General features: G+C 45.4%; 1 protein-coding gene across 1 annotated transcript; it reads right to left on the bottom strand.

The window, feature by feature from the left end:
- Positions 1 to 1,133: 1,133 nt before the first annotated feature.
- Positions 1,134 to 2,109, bottom strand: LOC123141403 (uncharacterized). The gene is made up of 2 exons (XM_044560562.1): positions 1,824 to 2,109; positions 1,134 to 1,731 (listed from the first exon to the last, which is right to left on the bottom strand). Exons 1-2 carry the CDS (start codon positions 2,005 to 2,007, stop codon positions 1,475 to 1,477), a joined length of 441 nt encoding a protein of 146 aa, XP_044416497.1. The 5' UTR covers positions 2,008 to 2,109; the 3' UTR covers positions 1,134 to 1,474.
- Positions 2,110 to 25,737: the final 23,628 nt, after the last annotated feature.

Here is a 25,737-nt window from a genome sequence, read left to right as displayed (position 1 = left end):
CATGATCTTGCGTGTGCGTAGGATTTTTTTTGAAATTACTGCGTTCCCCAACAGGATCATCACCTACACCATGCTCACTCCGGAGTGACGACTGCAGTTGTTGGAGGAGATCCGGGCCAGACCCGTTGCTCGTTTCGCCGTCGGCCTGCCTCCGGATTCGCCGGAGCCAAAGGAGGATGAGGAGGAGCAGACAGAGGAGGAGGGGGAGCAGTAGCCGGAGGAGGAGGTGGTGGAGGAGGGAAGCATCCGTCAAAAGCGGAGCCCAAACCCATGGAGGAGGCGGAGCCGGTTGCAAGCTTCGCCGTGGAGGACGCCATGGCGGAGTACGAGGTCATGCAAGAGACGAAGATGGTGGAGCAATTGGCCATCCGCGAGTCCATCCAGGATGAGCCCTATGTGGAGGCCAACTGACACTTCATCCGGCAGCAAATGGCGGAGATCAATGAGCTCTTCGCCTCTATTTCAGACGACGACGAGCCGGAGCTGCTGCAGTTGCCCGTCTACCCGAGCCGGGCACGAGGATCGGCGACATCTCCGACGATAAGTAGTTTAAGATATGTACGTAGTACATAGGTTTTCGATCTGCATGACTATAAATAGTTTAAGATGTATACGCGGCATGACTTGAGGTATAAAGTTTGAGGTTCATGAATGTAGCGGATAATTTTTGTGTGTAGTCCGGTCGCTGTCCATGAACATGTCCGGGGTGTGTCCACGGTCATTTTGGGGATTTTGATACTTCCGGTTGTAGATGCTCTTGCAATTCAGCAAGTTCACATGTCTTTAAATTTTGTTGGTTCCAGGTTTTGGGGTATTTGTACGAGAGAGAAAATGAATTACCGCTGAACATGACGACAGGGTGGCGCAGGCTGAGCTGAGCGCGGCAGCGACCGAGTTTAACACGGCTCAGACTCGTTCGTAGCGCGAGGGTGCTCCGCGGTCAGCGCTTCGTCGCCCGCCGCTCGACGGCCGAGTCCGCGGTCTACACGCGTCCGGTTTCGCACCCAAAACAACAACCTTCCCCAGCCCTCCATCAATTAACCACCCGTTCCTCTTTTAAGTAATCATGAAGATATATCTCAAGATATGTTCACAGAAAATACTTGAGATGCAACTGCGTGTACGAAGCAAACTGAACCCAGGCTTCCATCATCCTTTTTCTCATCTTACGACAAAAGAAAATGACAGGTGGTTTTATGTACACAGGAAATGCAAAGGTAGATCGACACCAAAGCGTGAATCATCTACTGCTACTCCTAATTGGCTAATAATCCGTTTGCACACCAGGAGTCAACAGCGTGCCTGCCAATGCCAAAGCAACCAGACACCAACGGCACAGCAAGAAACCCAAGAAAGAAGCAACAGGACCAGGCAAAAGCAGGGGACGGGGGATGGACGGGCTAGGCTAATCTAGCTCTGGTAACTAATCGGGCACGGCGGCGGGCGGGCGTCGGGTCGACCGGTCGGTGGCCGGTCAGTAGGAGTAGGCGGTCCTGTGCACGGAGCGATCGCGGAGCATGCCGCGGTACAGCGCCTCCCGGTTCGCCGGCATCCGGTGGTCCGATCCCGTCACGCTTCCCCTGCACGTCGGCTCGGCCGCTGCCGGCGCCGGCGGGGGCGAGGAGGAGGACCTGGCCGCGGGGGGCGCGCCCTCATTGTCGATGACGCCCTCCGCGAAGCGCACCCGCTTCTCCCCCTTCCGCCGCAGCTTCCCGCCGCGCTGCCGCTTCTCTGTTACGCCAAGAATCAAGAAAGCTCCATCAGGATCCCGTGCACAGAGAAGAAGAAGAAGAAGAAACGTCACGAGATCAGCACCGGCCTACCTGGGGAGGAGGAGGAGGAGGAGAGGCATGGACGAAGGGACGCGGGGTCGTCCGAAGCAGGGGCGTCGTCGTCGAGGCTGGGCTTGGCGAAGCGGCGGAGGGAGAAGAGGACGAGGGAACCGGAGAGCGCCATGGCGGTGGCCGCGGCGAGCGCGCCCATGGACGAGGAGGAGGAGGAGGACATGGTCGTGGTCGTGGCGGGGTGGGTGAGCGTTGAAGGCTGGCTGGCTGGCAGGTGGCTGACTTGACTCGTGGAGTCCTGGCCTGTTTCGGGTTTGGTGCAGGTTTGGATGGAGCGCCGGGGGCGGCACCTGCTGTGCTATATAGGGCGAGGAGGGCCGCATGTCTGCGGGAGACGGGTCGCGGTGTTTGGACTCAACACAGCACCTCCGTTTCGAACTGTTTTCAAAAAAGAATATCTCCGTTTCGAACTGTTTTCAAAAATAAAATCTCCGTTTCGGATTTTCACGGGGTATGATCCATTCATCACGAGATGCGCTAATCCTTTTCTTTTTCCAAATGATAACGTCCACACATGTGACATGTTTGCCAATCACCCGCGCGTCTTGATCCACGTTGATTCTGTTTTACCCCAAGCCTAAAGAAATGTGTTAAAATTTGAGTGCCACGTGGACATCATCGTGTGCGCGCGCGAGAGTTCGCCGACACGCCTCGCAGCATGCGGTTTGCCAGTTGTGCTGTATGGGCGAACTAGTTTCTGCCCACACAGCCGTCACTTAGTCCACGCGCGTGTGGGGGAACTGCTTTTCGCCCATACGACACTCGTACGTTGTTGGATGGCAACTGTAGTTGCGCGTATGTGGCAACCAAATAAACACACATGGCAACTGTGATTAACCATACATAGTAACTATGGTTGGACCACACATGGCAACTAGATAAACACACATGACAACTATTGTTTGACCATACGTGGCAAGTAGTTAATCACACACGGCAACTATGGTTTGATTACACGCGGCAACTACCATAAATTAGACATGGCAATTATAGTTAACCAAAACAGAGAGAGTTGACATGCTTTTACAACTACATTTGCCATCCCGGATAATTACATCTGCCATCCCGGATGGCAACTAAATTGTCATCCCACGGGTACCTAACGTAACTGCGCCATGACGTGTGGGCATATTTGCTTCGTGCCGCACGCGCGGGGTGGGGATAAATAGTATTTGTTGGGCATGTGGCACGAAGTAGCCGCGGCCGCACGTATGGACAATTCTAATGTTCGCTTACACACAGCCAGGGTGGACTACCTCCTGCTCACGCCATGCGCGGTGTGTCGACGAATGTCTAGTATGCCATACGTGTGGGCGTTATTAGGACACTTTCTTTTCTGTGATAGAAATGGGATGACGCTATACAAGCACAACGTAATAACTTCTAATACAAGACGTAACGTGGGATTCGTTGTTTAAAAGGAAAAGAAAATATACTAACGTTCTAATATACCATAACTAAACATGGAAATCCCTTTTAGGAAAAGAGACGCCCACACTTACCTGTACGAAGGTTCGCACGCTACGCTACAGAATGATATGCAAACATTAATCTAGATTGCTAAAGTTCAAATTTTCAAATGATAGCACCAGATTTTGTCATGAGAATTTCTTCTGTAATGTAAAAGTTCTATAGTTTCAAAATACTACTACTCCCTTCAATCCAAAATAAATATCGCAGTTTTGAACTAAGGTTGATTTAGTTCAAAACCGCGACACGTATTATGATCAAAGGGAGTAACATAAGTTGTGTAACAGTGAATATAGTAAAATGGTAATCATATTTGTTTTTTCATGTAACATTGTAGGCGCTCAGCCAATTTTCGGGAAAGACAAAAGAGTTCAACACATGATATTTGCAAGGAGAAAAGATAAATGGACTACGTGGCAGCCATGGCCAACCTCTAACACCGACAAGGATTAAAGTTCTTTGGTTTGCTCCTTCCAAACATTCCAAAGGACATAAATGTAACACCTCCAGTGTCATGCTACAGTGACTTCATACTAATGGTGCCATATCATCAAGTTTAACTAAACCAAATTTCCACTTGATGAAAATCAAAGCCAATTTCAAATTTTAAATAAAAGTCAAATAAATTATTTCTTCCAACAATAAAACTAAAATGTTCACAATATTCTATAATTTCCCCTGATCATTTTCATGTTGCAACCGACTTCATTTGGCTGACAAATAAATTCCTAGAAAATTAATGAGTGGTCCAACATCAACTAAAATGACATTTTTCAAAATAAACATTTATTTATTTAACTCCACTTGCCTCCAAACTTTGTGTGCAACTTTGAAACAGTACCTAGTATTTGTGTGCTAAGTATCATGTGAAGCAAAATTCATTTGTTAGCTAAATTAAATAGAAACAGTAGAGGAAATAAGAAAAACAAAAAAACGAAACTACAGAAAGAAAAGAAACAAAAATAAAGAGGCAGGCCCATGTGGACTAGGCGAGGCCCAACCACACACCCCCACTCATCCCCAACCTCCTGCTAGAGGGAGGCAGGGACTCGTGGCGGACATCCACGCCATGGTCGCGCCCCTGGGCGACGTGCCGGCGATCCCACGGCTCCCTGGGAGGATAAGGCGTCGCCCCGAGCCCCTAGACAGACCCTAGGCCACCCACTTTTCTCCCTTGCCTCGTCCCCTTCTTTTTCTTCGAAGCCCGAAGCCACCGTGCTGCGCAAGTTGTCGATCCCGCGGCCACCAGGTTCTGCGTCGAAAAGGATCAGGTTCGGGAGCACCGCTGCCTCGTCCTCGGCACCTACACGTGCTGGATCGGAGCCATGGAGCTGCAGTGCCGACGCACACTTCGGTCTTCTCCTACATTGTTCGCCATTGCCGCTCGTCGATCCGCTGCACCCCGAGCCTCTCCGACCACCATGAGCCCACCTCGAGCTTCGTCGTGAGCTCCCGGTCCTCTGTGACCTCTTTTCCCCCACCTCCGTTTCCCCTAGCCATAGAACCGTGCAACCCGTCGTCGTACGCCAACGCCGCGTAAGCTCGGCCGGCGCGCCGTCACCCTCGTGCTCTCCACACCACAGACCGCGTCCCGTGTGCACCCGTTGCCCCTTCGTCCTGCGCCCCGTGCCTGCTCCTCCTCCTGTTGCTCTGCTTCCGTAACTGCTCTGTTGCTGGCTGTGCCACTCCTACTCCTCTACTAGCTGATGCTCCATGCGCTACTGCTGCGGTGCCACTTCTTGAGCTTGCGTTGGTTTTCCCTTGAAGAGGAAAGGGTGATGCAGCAAAGTAGAGATAAATATTTCCCTCAGTTGAGAATCAAGGTATCAATCCAGTAGGAGGAACACCAAAGTCTTCAATAATTGCAGCTACACAAACCAACAAATACTTGCATCCAACGCGATAAAGGGATTGTCAATCCCTTCATGGTTACTTGCAAGGATGAGATCTGATAGTGATAGATATAAAAGATAAGTAAAAGTACTAAATAAAATAAAAGTAAATAAATCACAGCAAGGTATTTTTGTGTTTTTGATTTTATAGATTTGAAAATAATATGATAAAAGATAGACCCGGGGGCCATAGTTTTCACTAGAGACTTGTCTCTTAAAAGAAAGCATACGGTGGGTAAACAAATTACTGTTGAGCAATTGATAGAAAAACGTATAGTTATGACGATATCTAAGGCAATGATCATGTATATAGGCATCATGTTTGTGACAAGTAGCCGACTCTTACCTGCATCTACTATTACTCCACACATCGACCGCTATCCAGCATGTATCTAGTCTATTAAGTTAACAAGAATGAAGTAACGCCTTAAGCAAGAGGACATGATGTAGAGGGATAGATCCAATCAATGTGAACAAACACCATCTTTTTATCCTTGATTGAGCTCAGGTATGAACGTCATACAATTAAGTTATATGATGTAGAGAAAGTTGGTCAAGTAAAGGTTGATTCTTGAGAATTGTGATTAAATTGTTAAACACTAAATTCTTCGGGAATTGTGGTTAAAAGCTTATCACAAAGGATACCGACTCGATTGCATGTTGTTGCGAATCGATGCAAAAATTACTACGGCCTAATGACCAACAAATTAATGAGGTTAAAATATGTGTTGAAAATTTTGAAATAGTTATCATACTTTTTCATTAATATATTACCTCTGAATTTATTGTCATAATTCATTTTAGAGTTTTTACACTCTATCCCATTGCATAGAAGTTGCAAGAAGTTTGTTCATAAGAGAACAATAGTTTGATGTAATGAACAAAAGGGTCATACTCCTATTTTGAATAGGATGTAAATTATGAATATTTACGATAAGGATTGAACATCATAACACTTACGCTAAATGCTGCAAAAAAACCACATATGTGTCTGGCACTGCATTTAGTCACATTGGAGAAATCCGCATGGAGAAATTCCGTAGTGATGGATTTTTGGAGTTATATGATTATGAATCATCTAACACTTGCAACTTTTGTCCAAATAGTAAAGTACACTAAAATGTCGTTCACAGGCCATAAAGAGCGAGAAATTGTTTTTTTTTTGGAAATATGCTTATTGATGTATGTAGTCCAATAAGTGTCCTTACAAGTAGTGGATTTATCTATCTTCAAGGATGACTCAAGTAGATATTTATATTGAGACATAAATCTAGATCTTTTGAAATGTTTCAAAAAGATTTTTAGAATGAAGTAAAAATTATTGTAACAAGAAAATTATGTTTCTACAGTTGGATTGCCTAAAAGAATATTTGAGTTACAAATTTAGAGAATGTGATAAGCTATAAAAGAATTTAACAGCTTGCACCTCCTAGAAACACTACTAAGAGAAGAGTGTTTTGAGTAGATGTAATTAAGCTATGTATGACATGGTGAGGTCAGAGATGACATTGATAGTTCCGCCAATATACTTTTAATGTGGTGCTTTAGAGACTATGTCTTTTACACTAAAAAGAGTGTCATTAAATTTGTCGACATAAGTGCTACTTTGTAGGTTATCCCAAATGGTTGGGTATTCCTCTATCACTACACTGAGGCAAAATGTTTTGTCACAGAGTGCGGAAATTTTGAAGAAAATGTTTTCTGCAAAAGAGTGAGTGGGATGACGGTGCAATTTGACAAGATTACAAAATCTTCCTGATCAAGTCAAAGAGAAGAAATTCGATAAGTGGTTCTAAAATTTCTTATCGCGACTGATACAGAAGCCTCTACATAGGATATAGATACTTCGGTCGAACATGCAGCTAAACTATATAGGTTGGAAAATTTATACAGACCTTCAAGGTATGCAGACGAAATATTGTTGAAACAAACAATGAACCTATAATACACAAAGAAGCATTGATGGGCCCTGACTCAAAAATTGGCTATACGCCAAAATAATCCGAGATAATATCCATACATATAATTCATGTCTAAAGTGTAGTGACGGATCTATAAATTGACAAAGATAAAAAAAATATAATGCTTGACTTGTTGCAAATAGTTTATGACAAGATCAAGGAATTGATTATGATGAGATTGTCTCATCGTAATAATACTTAAAGTCAGTTCGGATTAAACTAGCAATTACTAAATCTTTCAGTTATGAGATATAACAGATGGATGTCAAAATGATTCCCATGAGATGGAAATAGAACCAAGGTTGTATATTTGATACGGTCTGAGGTAATTTTCACGATCGAGAGGATACTAGTAAGTGTGCAAACTTCAAGAGATCCAGTAATGATCTGAAGTACGCATAGTGAAGTTGGAATCTTTGTTTTGATGAATTAATCAAATAATATGATTTCATTGATAGAAACAAAGATGCTTGTAAAGTAAATGGGAGCATAATAATATTTCTAAACACTATGTGTGCATGATACATTGTTGATTGGAAATTATATAAATTTCTTGACACTAATTAAGACTTTATTGAAAATAGATTTTCAGTAAAGTACTTAGCAATATAGTCCTTGTATTAGACATGATAATTTATGGAGATAGTAGTATCTAATCGGGCTTAGCCAAAATACATATTGACAAAATACTAAAGCAGTTTAGTATGAAATATGTGAAGAAGAGTTTTCTTGTCAAAGTCACATGGAAGGAGTTCTTAGCAAGAATCGGTATATTGAAATACTAATGAGTGAAATACATGATTTCAATCACACTTGTGTTAAATCCATGGTATGTAAATAACCATATAAGTCCAGTACTCCAAGTAAGTTGTGAGGAAAGTTACCAAAAAGGTTAAATTGTTGATCACAGGACAACAGTGAAAATGTCATTGAGAACTGATGACATGTTTCTCGTATACGGAGAAAATGAAGAGATTGGTGTAAGGAGTTTACATCAATACATGCTTGATGTAAGTACTACATCGACAAAAATCTTCAATTGGTGCTCCAAGCGAATTTCGATTCCAACTAAAGGATTTATGGTGACACATTAAGTTGGAATTGGTCCAAGAAAGTTACTGTCGTGAATTCTATAACAGAAGGCTGAGTATACTGTCTCTTTAGAAGCAACAATAGAGGGTGATGAATCAAAGGTTCATTCATGAACTTTGGATGGTTTCTAGATGATTGTGCAAATAGAACATTGTTCTCATATACTAAGGAATCTAAAGTCTTGCCAGTGATTCAATATATACCAAGCTTGTTTCACATAAATTATGAATTCATGTGAAAGCATGATGGATGCATTGAAATGCAAATGATATAGGATCTGAAGTGGTCAGATTCGATAAGTCGAAGTCTATACCACAAGCATAGAATGGACTGACACCGGATTGCCATTGGTGTAAAAGTTAAAAGTGTTAACTAGATTACTGACTCTAGTGCAAGTGGGAGACTGTTGGAAATATGTCATAGAGGCAATAATATTTGTATCATTATATTTCCATATTCATAATTATAGAGTTTATATTCCATGCTATAACTGCTATCATCCTGGAATATGCGATTCAGTGGAAAACTCATATGCACATGTGGAATAATAAATGGTTAAATAAAAGGTTCCTAGTCTTGCCTCTAGGACTAGCTCAAGTGTTGTTGGTGATCACGTTTTTTGGATCTTAGGATACACTTAAGTGTTAAACGATAGTCCTAAAACAACTTTGAGATTATGAAATTGGAAGAACGATCACATTGAATCGAACCAAACTTGTTTGTTGTGAATTGAATTAATATCGTCTGTATTCAATTGTAGTAACATGAAGTATTAATGTGTGATTTTGCTCCTTAGACATCACGGTCACTTCTTACCGTACGATGGGCTTTGGGGTTGCTCAAACGTCACATGTAACACGGTGATCGTAACGACAACTTACAGGTTGATCGGAAAGTTTGACAAGTGGTCGGATAGCTCAAGAATGGGATTTTCTCCTCTGATGATGGAGGTATATTCTTAGGGCCCTCTCGGTGTAACGACATCAATCATCATCTAGCCAGACACACATGACTTCATCACAGTGACGCCGAAGCACAATAACGAGAAAGAAGAACAAAACCGGTAACGAGGATTTCGGTATAACGAGCATAGTGATGACTCGGGAGGATACCGATGCATCCCAGGTTTTGTGAAGTATCGCGAAGGAAAGGGAGCGTCACATGATAACAAAGGTTCACTCGAATATCATCCGTGTGCTTGTGGGGAACGATACGGACGTCCACGGTCCCACTGTCGGTCATTGAACGAACGGTTTCGTTCATGTCTATGGGTTACCGAACCTACTGGGTCACAAGCTTAAGGAAATTATGATCTGCTGAGTGTTAGTGGGACGGGAGTCATGATAATATATTTGTGGAATTGTTTCATGAATATTCGGAATAGTTCCGAGAGGACCTGGAAGCGTTTCGGGGTCACCGGAAGGGTTTCAGAGAGTATCGGGTAATACCGGGTATTACCGATAAGTTATATATAGGTGGAAAATGTTTCCGGGGATGCTAACATATATATAATTGTCTAGAGGTATTTAGAACAATTATATATTTAATTTAGTATCAACGGGCATAAAAAGACCAAGTGGTGGAGAAGGAATTGGGCCACCAAGGCCCAATAGGGTAGGCGTCCCTTTCCCTCTTGGGGTGGGAATGGGAGGCCGAATTGGGAATCCTTCCTCCTTGGTGGCAGCCCTCTCTCTCCCCTCCAACCTATATATACTAGAGGATTTCCACCCTTTTGAGATACAAGTTTTGGAGCCTCCTCTAGTTGATCTAATTCTAGTTAGTCCTAGTTGACTAATTAGAGTTGGCCCTCCACCTCTAGTCCTCATAATTAGAAGCCCCTTTTGTTTCTAATCTCCTCCCTCTAATTCTCCGGCGTCGATTAGCTTTGGATGGCGACGCGCTGCCGGATCAGGACGTTTGAAACCAAGTAGAGAGGTCATGCTTACGGTCTTCCGTTCGAGGGATCGCTTGAGGGCGGTTTGCGGGATCGTCATCGATGTTCGAGGTACTCCAAGTATGATCTTCACTGGCTCGTCTACTTCCGCTGCACTCCGGAGTCGGTAACAATCGTTGATCCAAGCCTGATATGCATCTTCATATTGTGCATGGGTGTTCGTAGGGCGATTTTTTTGTTTTCTACTGCGTTTCCAACACTATCAAGATCACGAGAGAGAGAGAGAGGGAGAGAGATCAAACACATAGCTACTGGTACATACCCTCAGCCCCAGGGTGAACTAGTCCCTCATCATCATGGAGGCAGCGGGGATGATGAAGATGGCCTCCAGTGATGACTTCCCCCCTCCGATATAGTGTCAGAGCGGAGCTCCGGATGAGATTGCTTCAGAACAGAGGCTTACAGCGGCGGAAAAACTCTTCTAGGTTAACTTTCGGGTCATTTATGCATTTATAGGAATTTTCAGCGTTGGAATCACGTTACGGGAGTCCCAAGGGTCCCACGAGCTCACGTGGTGCTCCCTAGGGGGCACCACTGATAACCCACAAGTATAGGGGGTCGCAACAGTTTTCGAGGGTAGAGTATTCAACCCAAATTTATAATTTTGACACAAGGGGAGCTGATGACCCACAAGTATAGGGGATCTATCGTAGTCCTTTCGATAAGTAAGAGTGTCAAACCCAACGAGGAGCAGAATGAAATGACAAGCGGTTTTCAGCAAGGTATTCTCTACAAGCACTGAAATTATCGGTAACAGATAGTTGTGTGATAAGATAAATTGTAACGGGTAACAAGTAACAATTGTAACTAAGGTTCAGAAAGGTGGCCCAATCCTTTTTTTAGCAAAGGACAAGCCTGGACAAACTCTTATATAAAGGAAAGCGCTCCCGAGGACACATGGGAATTACTGTCGAGTTAGTTTTCATCACGCTCATATGATTCGCATTCGTTACTTTGATAATTTAATATGTGGGTGGACCGGTGCTTGGGTGTTGTCCTTACTTGGACAAGCCTCCCACTTATGATTAACCCCTCTCGCAAGCATCCGCAACTACAAAAGAAGAATTAAGATAAATCTAACCATAGCATGAAACATGTGGATCCAAATTAGCCCCTTGCGAAGCCACGCATAAACTAGGGTTTAAGCTTCTATCACTCTAGCAACCCATCATCTACTTATTACTTCCCAATGCCTTCCCCTAGGCCCATATCATGGTGAAGTGTCATGTAGTCGACGTTCACATAACACCACTAGAGGAAAGACAACATACATCTCTTCAAAATATCGAACGAATACCAAGTTCACATGATTACTTATAACAAGACTTCTCCTATGTCCTCAGGAACTAATGTAACTACTCACAAAGTATATTCATGTTCATAATTAGAGGGGTATTAAATAGCATTAAGGGTCTGAACATATGAACTTCCACCAAATAAACCAACTAGCATCAACTACAAGGAGTAATCGACACTACTAGCAACCCGCGGGTACCAATCTGAGGTTTTGAGAGAAAGATCGGATACAAGAGATGAACTAGGGTTTGAGAGGAGATGGTGCTGGTGAAGATGTTGATGGAGATTGACCCCCTCTCGATGAGAGGATTGTTGGTGATGACGATGGCTTCGATTTCCCCCTCCGGGAGGGAAGTTTCCCTGGCAGAACAGCTCCGCCGGAGCCCTAGATTGCTTCTGCCCAGGTTCCACCTCGAGACGGCGGCGCTGTGTCCCGAAACCCTTATGATTTTTTTCCAGGTCAAAAGCCTCCATATAGCAGAAGATAGGCACCGGAGACCTGACAGGGGGCCCATAAGCCCTAGGGGCGCGCCCAGAGGGGTAGGGCGCGCCCCCCAGGCTTGTGGCCTCCTAGTGGGTCCCCTCTGGTATTTTCTTCGCCCAATATTTTTTATACATTCCAAAATAATTCTCCGAAAATTTTCAAGACTTTTGGAGTTGTGCAGAATAGGTCTCTCAGATTTGCTCCTTTCCGGTCAAGAATTCCAGCTGCTGGCATTCTCCCTCTTCATGTGAACCTCGTAAAATAAGGGAGAAAAGGCATAAATATTGTACCATAATGTGTAATAACATCCCATAATGCAATAAATATCAATATAGAAGCATGATGCAAAATGGACGTATCAGGAGCCAAAGAATATTTGCAAGTATGAGCAGTTGAGTTGTCAATTCAACCACACCTGGAGATTAAATATCTGCAACAAGGTGATCAGTAGCATAGTAATATGATGGTTTTCATAGCAGTGGTAACAATAGCAATAGTAACGGTAATAGCAGTAGCAGTATTGTAGGTTGTAGCAGTTGTAACAATAGTAATAGCAATAGTAACTTAGCAAGAACAATATGTGGAAAACTCGTAAGCATTGGATCGGTGAATTCGTTGGATGATATTCATCATATAACAGTCATAACCTAGGGCGATACAGAACTAGCTCCTGTTTGTAAATATAATGTAGGCATGTATTCCGTAAATAGTCATACGTGCTTATGGAAAAGAACTTGCATGACATCTTTTGTACTACCCTCCCGTGGCAATGGGGTCCATAAGGAAACTAAGGGATATTAAGGCCTCCTTTTAATAGAGAACCGGAACAAAGCATTAACACATAGTGAATACATTAACTCCTCAAACTACGTTCATCACCGGAAAGTATCCCAAATTACTGTCACACTGGGGTTTACGGATCATAACACGTAATAGGTGAATATGACTTGCAAGATCGGATCTGGAACATAGTTATAATGGTGAAAACATAAATGGTTCCGATCTGAAATCATGGCACTCAGGCCCTAGTGACAAGCATTAAGTATAGCAAAGTCATAACAACATCAATCTCAGAAAATAGTGGATACTAAGTATCAAGCCCTAACAAAACTAACTCGATTACATGATGAATCTCATCCAATGCCTCACCGACCAGCGAGCCTACGAAGGAATTACTCACTCCCGATAGGGAGCATCATGGAATTGGTGATGAAGGAGGGTTGGTGATGATGAAGACCGAAGATTCCCCTCTCCGGAGCCCCGAACGGGCTCCAGATCTGACCTCCCAATGAATAACAGGAGTCGGCGGTGGCTCCGTATCGTAAAATGTGATGAAACTTCCTCTGTTAATTTTTTCACCGAAAATAGGTATTTATGGAGTTGGAATTCGGGTCAGGGGGGCCACGAGGGGACCACAACCCACCAGGGCGTGCCAGAGGGGGCGCCCTGGTGTATCGTGCCCAGCTAGGGAACCCCCTCCAGTGGTTCTTTGTTCCAGTATTTTTTTATATTCTAAAATAATTCTTAAAAAAGTTTTGTCCAAATCCGAGAACTTTTATTTCCACACAAAAACAATACCATGGTAGTTCTGCTGAAAATAGCGTTAGTGCGGGTTAGTTTCATTCAAATCATGCAAATTAGAGTCCAAAACAAGAGAAAAAGCGTTAGGAAAAGTAGATACGACGGAGACGTATCAACTCCCCCATGCTTAAACCTTTGCTTGTCCTCAAGCAATTCAATTGACAAACTGAAAGTGATAAAGAAAAACTTTTACGAACTCTTTTGTTCTTGTTTGCATAAATAAGCTTAAGTAGCACGCAGGTTTTCAGTAAAGATCATGACTAACCATGTCAACAATAACTCTTAGAAATTGTATTAACTAATATCAATAGCATAATCAACTAGAGAGCAATAATAAAATATCTCAAATGACAACACTTTGTCAAAACAACCATGATATAATATGACAACAGTGGTATCTCGCTAGCCCTTTCTGAGACCACAAAACATAAATGCAGAGCACCTCCAAAGTTCAAGCAGCGACTAAACAGTGTAATTCATGGTACAAAAGATCCAGTCATGATGCATCCAACATTAACTATACATAATGGATGAGGATAACAATAGTGCTCTCAGGTCTGGCGCTTGATTAAGAAGGTGATGATTCAACATAAAATTAAATATATAGTCCATTCACAGAGGGAAGCAGGGATTTGCAGAGGTGCCAGAGCTCAAAGCTTAAAACAGAGATAAATATAATTTTGGGAGGTGCACCCTTCATGTCAACGTTATGACCAAGAGTTATCAATATCTTCCATGTTAAACACATTAGCGGCGGTTACTGAGCGATAAAAGTAAATGTTTACTCCCCCTCCACCAACAAACACACTCCACGGCGAGCCGAATCCACGGGTACCGTCCATACCAACAACATTCCTGGGGAAGTTTTTTTTAATTATTTGCAATTTTTTATTTTGGGACCGGGCATCCCTATTACCACCCCTCTCGTGCAAGGACGAGTGAATAAACACTCATCATGAGAATAACCCACTTAGCATGGAAGATACTGACCGCCCCTGTCGCTCCATGAGCGGTCCAGGCACACAAAACAGATGTTCATTTGAAATTTTAGAGGTGGCACATGCAAATTTACTTGGAACGGCAAGGTGATACCGCATATAGGTAGATATGGTGGACTCATTTGAAATAATTTGGTTTAAGGATTTTGACGCACAAGCAGTATTCCCGGTCAGGCGTAGGCTAGCAAATATGTTGAAAAACGGCCAACTAGAGAGCGAAAACGGCCATGAACATGCGTTATGCATAATCAACATTGAATACTTGCATGAGTAGGATATGAACACCATGAACATAAATATCATAGAGTCTATGTTGGTTTTGATTTAACTACATGCATGAACATGTGCCAAGTCAAGCCACTTGAAACATTCAGAGGAGGATACCATATCATCATACTACATCACAATCATTTTAATGCATGTTGACACCTAAGATAAATCATTATCCACTCCTAGCTACTTAAGCATGGCATGAGCAACTATATCTCTAATTGTCATTGCAAACATGTTTGATCATAATATGCTGAATCATGGATACTAAGTTAAACATATTTACAAAAACAAAACAAGTAGAGTTCATACCCGCTTCTCTCCGCCATAGTCAATTAATCAAACATCGTCATTATTGCCTTTCACTTGCACGACCGAATTATATGAAAATAATAATAGTGCAAGAGTGTTGTGGACTATGCTGGAATCTGCAAACATTTTATTCAAAAGGAGAAGACAAGGTAATTTGGGCTCTCTGTTAGATCAACAATAATAATGTATGAGCCACTCAACATTTTCATCGTGGTCTTCTCCTTGGTACGACTCAATAAAGAGAAAATAATTTGAGAGAAACACACTGAAATATTTTGGAGTTTTTAGTTTTTCTTGAAGAGAGCAAATTTAAAGAAGGGAAAACAAAAAATGAGAAAAACTATTTACATGGAAAAGCTCCCAACAAACAAAAGAAGAACTGAGAAATCTTTTTGGGCTTTCTTTTAATGCTACAACTAATTAAACTAGAAAGAAAAACCGAAAAGAAGCGAGAAATATTTCTGGGTTTTCTCAAAAAAATCAAACACACAAGAAGAAAGCGAGAGAATAAATCTAGCATGGATAATACAATGAAAAAGTGTGAGCACCGACATCAAGAATGAAACGTGTGAACATGAATGTAATGTCGGTGAAAATACGTACTCCTCCATGAAGGAAATATGCCCTAGAGGCAATAATAAAGTTGTTATTTTATATTTCCTTATATCATGATAAATTTTTATTATTCATACTAGAATTGTATTAACCGGAAACTTGATATATGTGTGGATACATAGACAAAACACCGTGTCCCTAGTAAGCCTCTACTAGACTAGCTCGTTAATCAAAGATGGTTAAGTTTCCTGACCATAGACATGTGTTGTCATTTGATGAATGGGACCACATCATTAGTAGAATGATGTGATGGACAAGACCCATCCGTTAGCTTAGCATATTGATCGTTCAGTTTTATTGCTATTGCTTTCTTCATGTCAAATACATATTCCTTCGACTATGAGATTATGCAACTCCCGGATACCGGAGGAATACCTTGTGTGCTATCAAACGCCACAATGTAACTGGGTGATTATAAAGATGCTCTACAGGTATCTCCGAAGGTGTTTGTTGGGTTGGCATATATCGAGATTAGGATTTGTCACTCCGAGTATCGGAAAGGTATCTCTGGGCCCTCTCGGTAATGCACATCATAAGAAGCCTTGCAAGCAAAGTGACTAATGAGTTAGTTACAAGATGATGTATTATAGAACGAGTAAAGATACTTGCCGGTAACGAGATTGAACTAGGTATGTGGATACCGACGATCGAATCTCGGGCAAATAACATACCGATGGACAAAGGGAATAACGTATGTTGTCATAACGGTTCGACCGATAAAGATCTTCATAGAAAATGCAGGAGACAATATGAGCATCCAGGTCCACTATTGGTTATTGACCGGAGAGGTGTCTCGGTCATGTCTACATAGTTCTCGAACCCATAGGGTCCTCACGCTTAACGTTCGATGACGATTTAGTATTATATTAGTTATGTGATTTGGTGACCGAATGTTGTTCGGAGTCCCGGATGAGATCGCGGACATGACGAGGTGTCTCGGAATGGTCGAGAGGTAAATATTGATATATAGGACGATGGTATTCGGACACCAGAAGTGTTCCGGAGGGTATCGGGTACTTATCGGGTCACCGGAAGGTGTTTCGGCGAAATCACTAGTTGAGGAGTACTTGTTGCAAAGATCACTCCAACTCCCCAGGTTGCGATAACTGGCGCACATGCAGCGCGCCACTTGTCGCAACCTGGGAGTTTTCCCTTTTTCGTAGATCCGTTTATTCAAAATGTTTTATCTCTCAAACCGTGCGTCCAAATCTCAAACCGCTTTCACCATTGAATTCCTCGCGCGAGATCTTCAAAACTAGATCCCATGTTGATAGGTTTTGACGAACTTTTTTTTCACGAAAAACTGGCCGAAAAAACCAGACGAAAAAACCGAACCGGGAGCACGGGTTTTTTCCCTTATCGAAAGAGGCACGCCCGTGCCTCTCACGAAATCACAACCGTGCCTCTCGCGGAAGCAAAACCGTGAATCTCGCGGAAGGAAAAAAAGAAGATAAAACACATTTTTTTCCGTTTCTAAGGAGGCACGACCGTGATTGTCGCGAAAGCACACCCTTGCCTCTCGCGGAAGCAAAACCGTGACTCTCGCGAAAGAAAAAAAAACAGAAAGCACATTTTTTTCGTTCCCGATAGGCACGGTCGTGACTCGCGAAAGCACAATCGTGCCTCTCGCGGAAGCAAAACCGTGACTGTCGCGAAAAAAAATAGAAAACACGTTTTTTTGTTTCCGAGAGGCACGGCCGTGACTCTCGCGAAAGCAAAACCGTGCCTCTCGCGGAAGCAAAACCGTGACTCTCGCGAAAGGAAAAAAATAAAATGCGTTTTTTTCGTTTCCGAGAGGCACGACCGTGACTCTCGCGAAAGCAAAACTGTGCCTCTCGCCGAAGCAAAACCGTGACTCTCGCGAAAGGAAAAAAACGCATTTTTTCGCGCAAATTTTTTTTGAATATTTTTTTGGTTGAAAAGCAAAGGAAGACCGGTGGAAAACCAAAACATTGAAAAAATGGGGAAAACCCGTTTAAATAGCCGAAAACGCGTGTGGAAAAATAAGAAAACAAAATCCGGAGCGTGACATGTGGCGAATGGCTAAGTGCGCGGCAAGTGGCGCTGATCGTTGCGAGGCTCCCGAAGGAGCGCTCGTTAACTAGTGGCTCCCGTGTTTCGACCCCCGGCAATCCTATGAGCCATATGGGCCTTGTGAAGGAACACACCAGCCCACAAGGGGCTGGTGCGCCCTATAAGGCTATAGGAGGAGGAGAAGGAAAGGGGGGAAGGGAAAGGGAAGTGTGGATTAGGATTCCCACTTCCTTCCCTCACCCCCTCTTTCCTTCCCCTTCATGCATACATGGAAAGGGGGAGCGCAGGGCAAGGCAGGGCCCCTAGGGGGCGGCGGCCAACCCTAGGGCACCCATGGCTGCCTCTCCTCCCCTCCCATCTATATATATGTGGGGAGGGGGCGCCTAGAACACACACAACATCAATTATTAGCCGTGTGCGGCACACCCCTCCACAGTTTACACCCCTGGTCATATTCTTATGGTGCTTAGGCGAAGCCCTGCACGGATCACTTCACCATCACCGTCACCATGCCGTCATGTTGATGGAACTCATCTACTTCCTCGACACCTTGCCGAATCAAGAAGGCGAGGGCTGTCATCGCGCTGAACATGTGTAGAACTCGAAGGTGTCGTACGTTCAGCGCTTGATCGGTTGAAGCTAGAAGAAGTTCGACTACATCAATCGTGTTGTCAAACACTTCCGCTTTCGGTCTACGAGGGTACGTAGACACACTCTCCCTCTCGTTGCTATGCATCTCCTAGATAGATCTTGCGTGAGCGTAGGAATTTTTTTGAAATTGCATGCTACGTTTCCCAACAGTGGCATCCGAGCCAGGTCTATGCGTAGATGATATGCACGAGTAGAACACAAAGAGTTGTGGGTGGTGATCGTCATACTACTTACCACCAATGTCTTATTTTGATTCGGTGGTATTGCTGGATGAAGCGGCCCGGACCAACCTTACATGACCATGTTCATGGGACTGGTTCCACCGACAGGCATGCAACTAGTTTTGCATAAAGGTGGCTGGCGGGTGTCTGTTTCTCCTACTTTAGTTGAATCGAATTTGACTGCAGCCGGTCCTTGTTGAAGGTTAAAACGGCAAACTTGATAAATCACCGTTGTGGTTTTGATGCGTAGGTAAGAATGGTTCTTGCTAGAAGCCCATAGCAGCCACGTAAAACTTGCAACAACAAAGTAGAGGACGTCTAACTTGTTTTTGCAGGGCATATTGTGATGTGAGATAGTCAAGACATGATGTGATATACATTGTTGTATGAGATGATCATGTTTCATAAAAGTGATTGGCAACCGGCAGGAGCCTTATGGTTGTCTCTTTTTTGTATGAAATACAAACGCCATGTAATTGCTTTAATTACTGCTATGCGTTAGCGATAGTTGTAGAAGCAATAGTTGGCGAGACGACCACGATGCTACGATGGAGATCAAGGTGTCGAGCTGGTGACGATGGAGATCATAACGATGCTTTGGAGATGGAGATCAAAAGGACAAGATGGTGATGGCCATATCATGTCACATATTTTGATTGCATGTGATGTTTATCTTTTATGCATCTTATTTTGCTTAGTACGGCGGTAGCATTATAAGATGATCCCTTAACTAAAATTTCAAGGTATAAGTGTTCTCCCTGAGTATGCACCGTTGCGAAAGTTTGTCGTGTTGAGACACCACGTGATGATCGGGTGTGATAGACTCTACGTTCACATACAACGGGTGCAAGAAAGTTTTGCACATGCGGAATACTCGTGTTAAACTTGACGAGCCTGGCATGTACAGACATGACCTCGGAACACCGGAGACCGAAAGGTCGAACGTGAATCATATAGTAGATATGATCAACATAGAGATATTCACCATTGATGAATACTCCATCTCACGTGATGATCGGACATGGTTTAGTTGATTTGGATCACGTATCATTTAGATGACTTGAGGGATGTCTATCTAAGTGGGAGTTCTTAAGTAATTTGATTAATTGAACTTAATTTATCATGAACTTGGTCCTGATAGAATTTGCATATCTATGTTGTAGTTCAATAGCTCGCGATTTAGCTCCCTTATTTTTTGATATGTTCCTAGAGAAAACTTAGTTGGAAGATGATAGTAGCAATGATGCGCACTGGGTCCATGATCTGAGGATTATCCTCATTGCTGCATAGAAGAATTATGTCCTTGATGCACCGCTAGGTGACAAACCTGTTGCAGGAGCAGATACAAATGTTATGAACGTTTTGCAAGCTCGATATAATAACTACTTGATAGTTTAGTGCGACATACTTTACGCTTAGAACCGGGACTTCAAAAACGTTTTGAACGCCACAGAGCATATGAGATGTTCCAAGAGCTGAAATTGGTATTTCAGACTCATGCCCGTGTCGAGAGGTATGATACCTCTGACAAGTACTTTGCCTACAAGATGGAGGAGAATAGCTCAACCAGTGAGCATGTGCTCAGAATGTCTGGGTACTACAATCACTTGAATCAAGTGGGAGTTAATCTTCCAGATAAGATAGTGATTGACAGAGTTCTCTAGTCACTATCATCAAGCTACTAGAACTTCGTGATAAACAATAATGTGCAAGGGATAACAGAAAAGATTACCGAGCTCTATGCGATGCTGAAATCGACGAAGGTAGAAATAAAGAAAGAGCATCAAGTGTTGATGGTTAACAAGACCACTAATTTCAAGAAAAAAGGGCAAAGGAAAAGAAAGGGAACTTCAAGCAGAATGACAAGAAAGTTGCCACTCCCGTGAAGAAGCCCAAAGCTAGACCTAAGCCTCAAACTGAGTGCTTCTACTGCAAAGGGAATGGTCACTGGAAGCGGAACTACCCCAAATACTTGGCGGATAAGAAGGATGGTGTTGGGGATATAAGAGCAACTCTAGCAGACCCCGCAAAAACTCGACCCGCAAAACACGTTTGCAGTTTCACGAAGATCACGTTTGCGGGTCGAAAACTGGCGCGGCCGAACAGAAACCGTATCTAAACCTGCATAATTAAAAAAAAAACACTTTCGCAGGAGAAATTGCACCTCGTTGACGTGAGTAGTTCATCACATACTACATAGATTTGACATGATAAAACACTACAAACATAGTTCATACAACATACTACGTTAATACTAGTACTAGAGGGATGGGGATCTGACGGCGGCGAGGTCGCAGCCATGGACGATGCCGTGGAGGAGAAGGACGCTCAATCCTCCTCGCCGGAGCTGCAGAGGTCGACGTACTTCGCCCTCTGCTCCTCGCGGATGCGGCGCCACTCCTCGTCCTTCTGCTTGGCGGTGAGGTTGGCGGTGACCGCCTGCCGCCACTGGAGGTCTTCAAGCTCCTCGGCGTGGCGCCGACGCTCCGCCTCCTCATGCACGCTCCGCTTGGCGATGGCGGCCGCAACGGTGTCGATGTCGGCGACGTAGTCTTCCGGCCCGACGACTCCGCGGCGGCCGAGCGGAGTGGGCTCCTCGGGCTCCTCCTTGACGAGGACGAAGTCGAACTCGTCCGGCTCCTCTGGCTCCTCCTCGTTCTCCGACCACTCCCTCTTCACGGGGAGAAGGCCCGCACCAGAAGAGGAGGAGCTCCCGGCGTACGAAGATCTCGCCGCGGAGGAGAAGGACGCGCGCCGGCGGTCGTACTCCTCCGTCTCGCGGATGCGGAAGCTCGCCAGCGGCGACAGGCCGCGGTTCGTCCACTTTCGGGCCCCGCGCTTCCTCCCGCCGTCCGACCGGACGCGCCGCTCGCGCTCCGGGTCGCTTCCGCTGCCGGATCTGCTGCCGGAGCCGCGTCCGGAGCTCCACATGGGGGCTGGAGGCGGGGAGGTGGTTGCCGACAGCGAGAAATGTGGAGAAGGGGGTGGGGAATCGCGTGGCTCGGCAGCGACGGGGGATAGGGTTTCGACCCGCAAACAAGCCGCGGGACCATAGATATAGCGATCGGGGTGTGCGGTTTGCGGGCTGTGGCAAATTCTTTTGCGGGCCAGGCGAGTATGTGGGCTCTGTTCTCGCCGGAAAATTGGGCTGAGCCCGCATACTCGCTGGAATTTTGCGGGTCTGCGTGTTTTGCGGGGTCTGCTAGAGTTGCACTAACTACTGGGTATGAACCGCCCAAGAGGGGCCGGGTCATACCATTGGCAGCTTACCAATGAAGATGGCGGATCATGCGAGCCCGTTGACGGCCCAAGACCCAAAGGTGACTTAAGGCCCAGGGGGATGAACCGCCATGTATGTACGACTTGTATTGTAAGGCAAGTGTAGAGAGTCACCGAGCCGGACATGTTGTGTATGAGCTGGCCGGGACTCCGTGAACCGCCCGGCGTCAACCTGTGTATATAAAGGGACGACCCGGTGGTGGTTTAGGGCAAGAAACAAGAGAACGAGAACTAGGTCAAGCGTATTCGCTCCCTGGTAATCGAAACCCTAGCAATACCACCTCAAACTGGATTAGGCTTTTACCTTCACCGCAAGGGGGCCGAACCAGTATAAACTCTCTGTATCCTTTGTCCTGATTAACCCTTTTAAGATAACCTAGTTGCGATGGCTCCACGACTAAGTCCTTCCGCTAGGACATCTGCCGTGACAATTCCACGACAGTTGGTGCCCACCGTGGGGCTAGCGCATGGTGGTTTCGAGTTCTTACAGGGCAGCTTTGAAGGGATCAAGAGATACGTTGTGGGCCGCATGACCAAGAGTCGTCGCGGCAAGCTCTACATCAACGATGCAGGCTGGGGCCCCGAGGCCGGCTCGATCGAGTACGGGTATCGGGCCCCCTTCAGCGGAATCCATGTCTTCATCGGCAAGATCGGCGAATCGGGCCCTGAGCCGGACATCTGCACGGACATCATCGAGACGGCTTAGCGTGCACGACCCGCCCGAGTTCAACCTGCCGTGAAACGTGCCTTTGTTGGTTTCCTCCATGGGGCGGAAGTTGAAGAAGGATCTGTGTCTGGTGGTGAGACGGCCATCTACTCCGATGGTGAGTCGTCCACAGGCGAGACTAATTCATTGTATCAACTACAAGACGGCCGGCTTGGGGGCTGTTCCGATGGTGACAGTATTCCGGACCCCTATGAGCTGCCGAACAAGGTCGTGATCTTCATGGCCGGTACACAACCGGTGCTTGGTTCAACAACCGCCGCGACTATGACCTCCAGTTCAATGGCTGCTACCAGAGTCATCTACCCCTGGTTTATGAGCCGAGGAACCTCTTCAACACACCTGGAGCAGGGACCAGTGATCTGCCGGTGGTGAACCGGGCGGTCGAAACACCTGGGACTGGAGCGCCGGTTTAGCCACGCTCGATGGACCCGCCACGTTTGAATAATACTCCGCCTCAGCATGTTCCGACACCTCCGAGTCATTATTCTAACCCTTGGATAATATGATTGCTGCGGCAACGCGACTGGCGGCTCTACCAGTTGAAGACGAGTCTCCAACAGCAATAGAGACACAGAGGGCCAGAGAGCTTCTTCAGACAGCTGTGGCTCAACAGGCGGCTTATTCTTACAGCCGCGAGCGGATTCACTCAACCCGTCGTCCAAGCCGGAGTTATAGCAGGCACATTGACTCACCAGTAGTTTCAAGCAGTGAACAACGCCGTAACCAGCCTCGTGGGCATGACCCGACGCGTGCTGGTGCCAACGCTCAGACTTTGGTGGATCAGGGCAGAGCGCATCGGGAGGCCGAGCTGGCGGCTCAGCAAGCGGCTCATCAATATTCTCCGGTTTATCCGTCAGCTTCGGTGGAGGCAGGCGTGACCTCTAGAACCTTGGGTGTGCCATGTTTACACTACTGTAGGATGCTGCTAACGCGACACTATGATCAGAGACCCTTTGATGAAACTGTGTGCGATGCATTAATCACAAACGAGGATGTAAAAAAACCATCAAAAAAGGTGCAAAACGTTTGCGATGGCGGAGCCATCAAACACGGTTCAGATTTTAGTTGCGTGTGCGATTCAGGGCACACGGTTAACCCGTTCGAACTGTTTGCGATGAGACAGAACAACAGAAACGGGCAGCCATATCAATGTGTGTGCGATATACGGCATACAGTTCGCTCCGATGAACCATTTGCTATTAGGTAGTGCAACATAAACGGTTAGCCAGATCAAGGTTTGTTGATATAGGGCATACATTTCACTCGGGCGAACTATTTTTGATTAGCGAACGCAACAGAAACGGTTCAACTTAACAAGATGTGTGTGATACGTAGCAAACAGCCGACTTGGATGAACTGTTTGCGATGAGAAATTACAACACAGACGGTTAATACAGTTAGTTCGTGTGTGATTCTCTGTGTACGAAAAACTTTGAAAAATGCAAACTAGTTGCTTGCAGTGGCTAGGAGTATCGCACACGATGCGTCTGCGAGTACTCGTGTGCGATGATTAGTAAGTTACACATACGTTTCCTTATGTTAACACTTTTTTTAGAACCCTTATGTTAACACTTGTGTGATAAATAACACGTGGCACCGGATACAGTATTCGGGTTGTGTGTGTGCTCCACTTAGTCTTCCCGCACTCCAGCGAATGCTTCCCGCGCTCCAGTGAATGCTTCCCGCGCTCCACATGGGTGAATTGTAAAATCCACGCCTATTCCCTCACCGGTTTCCCGCCACCAGCTAACGGCTTGCTGCATATAACCCAGGCGGCAATGCACCGCCGCGACACTCTGCGAAGATCTAGTCCTCACCCATCTACCATTAGTTATTCCAACCATGCCAGGCAACGACCAAAGCTTCGACGTCGACGCCTACCTGCGTTACATCTTCGGCGAGGAGAACGAGCCGGAGCAGGTCGGGGAGCAAGAGCTTCATTGGCCGGTGCTGGCACCATGGCCCATCGGCAGCGATATCGGCGTCAAAGTCCTTGGGAGCACAATCGACATATTGCAGAGGAGGTGTGATGAGCAGTTTGCCATCCACCGTGCAAAAGACCCAGAGCTACTCGGCGGCATGATTGACGACCCACCCGAAGAGCTGCCATCACCAGTGCTCATCGAGAGCCTAATGCCCCGCAAGGAATGGGCAGAGGACCTCTGCGATCCAGTCAAGACAAAGGCAGCCTACGGCTTCATCATTGCCCGCGGAGGCCGTGTCAACCTCGATCCCGATGATGTGGCGGCCAGGCTCGAGTGCATCCATTGTGGAGTTGACATCACCGATGAAGTAGAACATCGACAACGTGATATGTTGAGGATGCAGGTGATCAACGGAATTTGCTACCAGGCCAGAGACATGGAAATGGAGAAGTTCCGCAGAGTTGTCATGCGCGCGATTGCACGCTGTCAAGCTCTTCTGGAAGAGGCCCAGCAGCCCCAAGAGCCTCCCAGCGCCAACAGCTCTGTAGGCGGAGGCGGGTCGGGACACTTGGAGTGAACGGCCGCAAGGGTGCTATGCTGATCATGGAGTCTGAGAAGACCATCGTCGGAAGGCCGCCAGCTCAGCCTTTTAGCTTATATTTTGTTATAATAGTATGCATATGTAGGTCGTGAGTGTTTTGGGCCTTGCCGCATTTGGCATTTTAAATTATCCTGAATGTGTAAGACAATTATTAAGAATTATTAACCGTTGCCATTGTAACTTTGCCTCAATGGCGAGTAGAGCGCGCGCAGGGACGCCAGAGCGGAGCGCGCCGTGGCCGCCTCAACGGCGAGCAACCACGTGGTCAACCTTTTGCCATCAATAAATTTTGACCTTGTTTCTCGTCACATTGCTAATTACAACGCAATAAGTAATTGCAAATCTATTCACGCCTATCAAACTAATATGTGTTCACACTTAGCACCGGGCTATAAAAACTACCCACTCGAAAATTACTTCACAGTTCCTCTCCTCATCACCCACAAAACTGGTTTTTTCTGTCAAGTCGTTCCGCCATGACAGGTAGGAGGAGTTTAGGGTGGACATATTACTAGGCAGCAAAGACCAAG

The sequence above is a fragment of the Triticum aestivum genome, chromosome 6D, assembly GCF_018294505.1.
Source record: "Triticum aestivum cultivar Chinese Spring chromosome 6D, IWGSC CS RefSeq v2.1, whole genome shotgun sequence".
Taxonomy (NCBI): Eukaryota; Viridiplantae; Streptophyta; class Magnoliopsida; order Poales; family Poaceae; genus Triticum; species Triticum aestivum.
Note: the sequence above shows the minus strand (reverse complement) of the source record. Positions and strands in the feature narration are given on the sequence as shown.

What these genes read in the sequence shown, in the direction of transcription:
- LOC123141403 (XM_044560562.1), bottom strand. Translation starts at nt 2,007, where the DNA reads ATGTCCTCCTCCTCCTCCTCGTCCATGGGCGCGCTCGCCGCGGCCACC. An exon ending in CTCCTCCTCCTCCTCCCCAG is followed by an intron (nt 1,732 to 1,823) that starts GTAGGCCGGTGC and finishes TTGGCGTAACAG; the next exon opens with AGAAGCGGCAGCGCGGCGGG.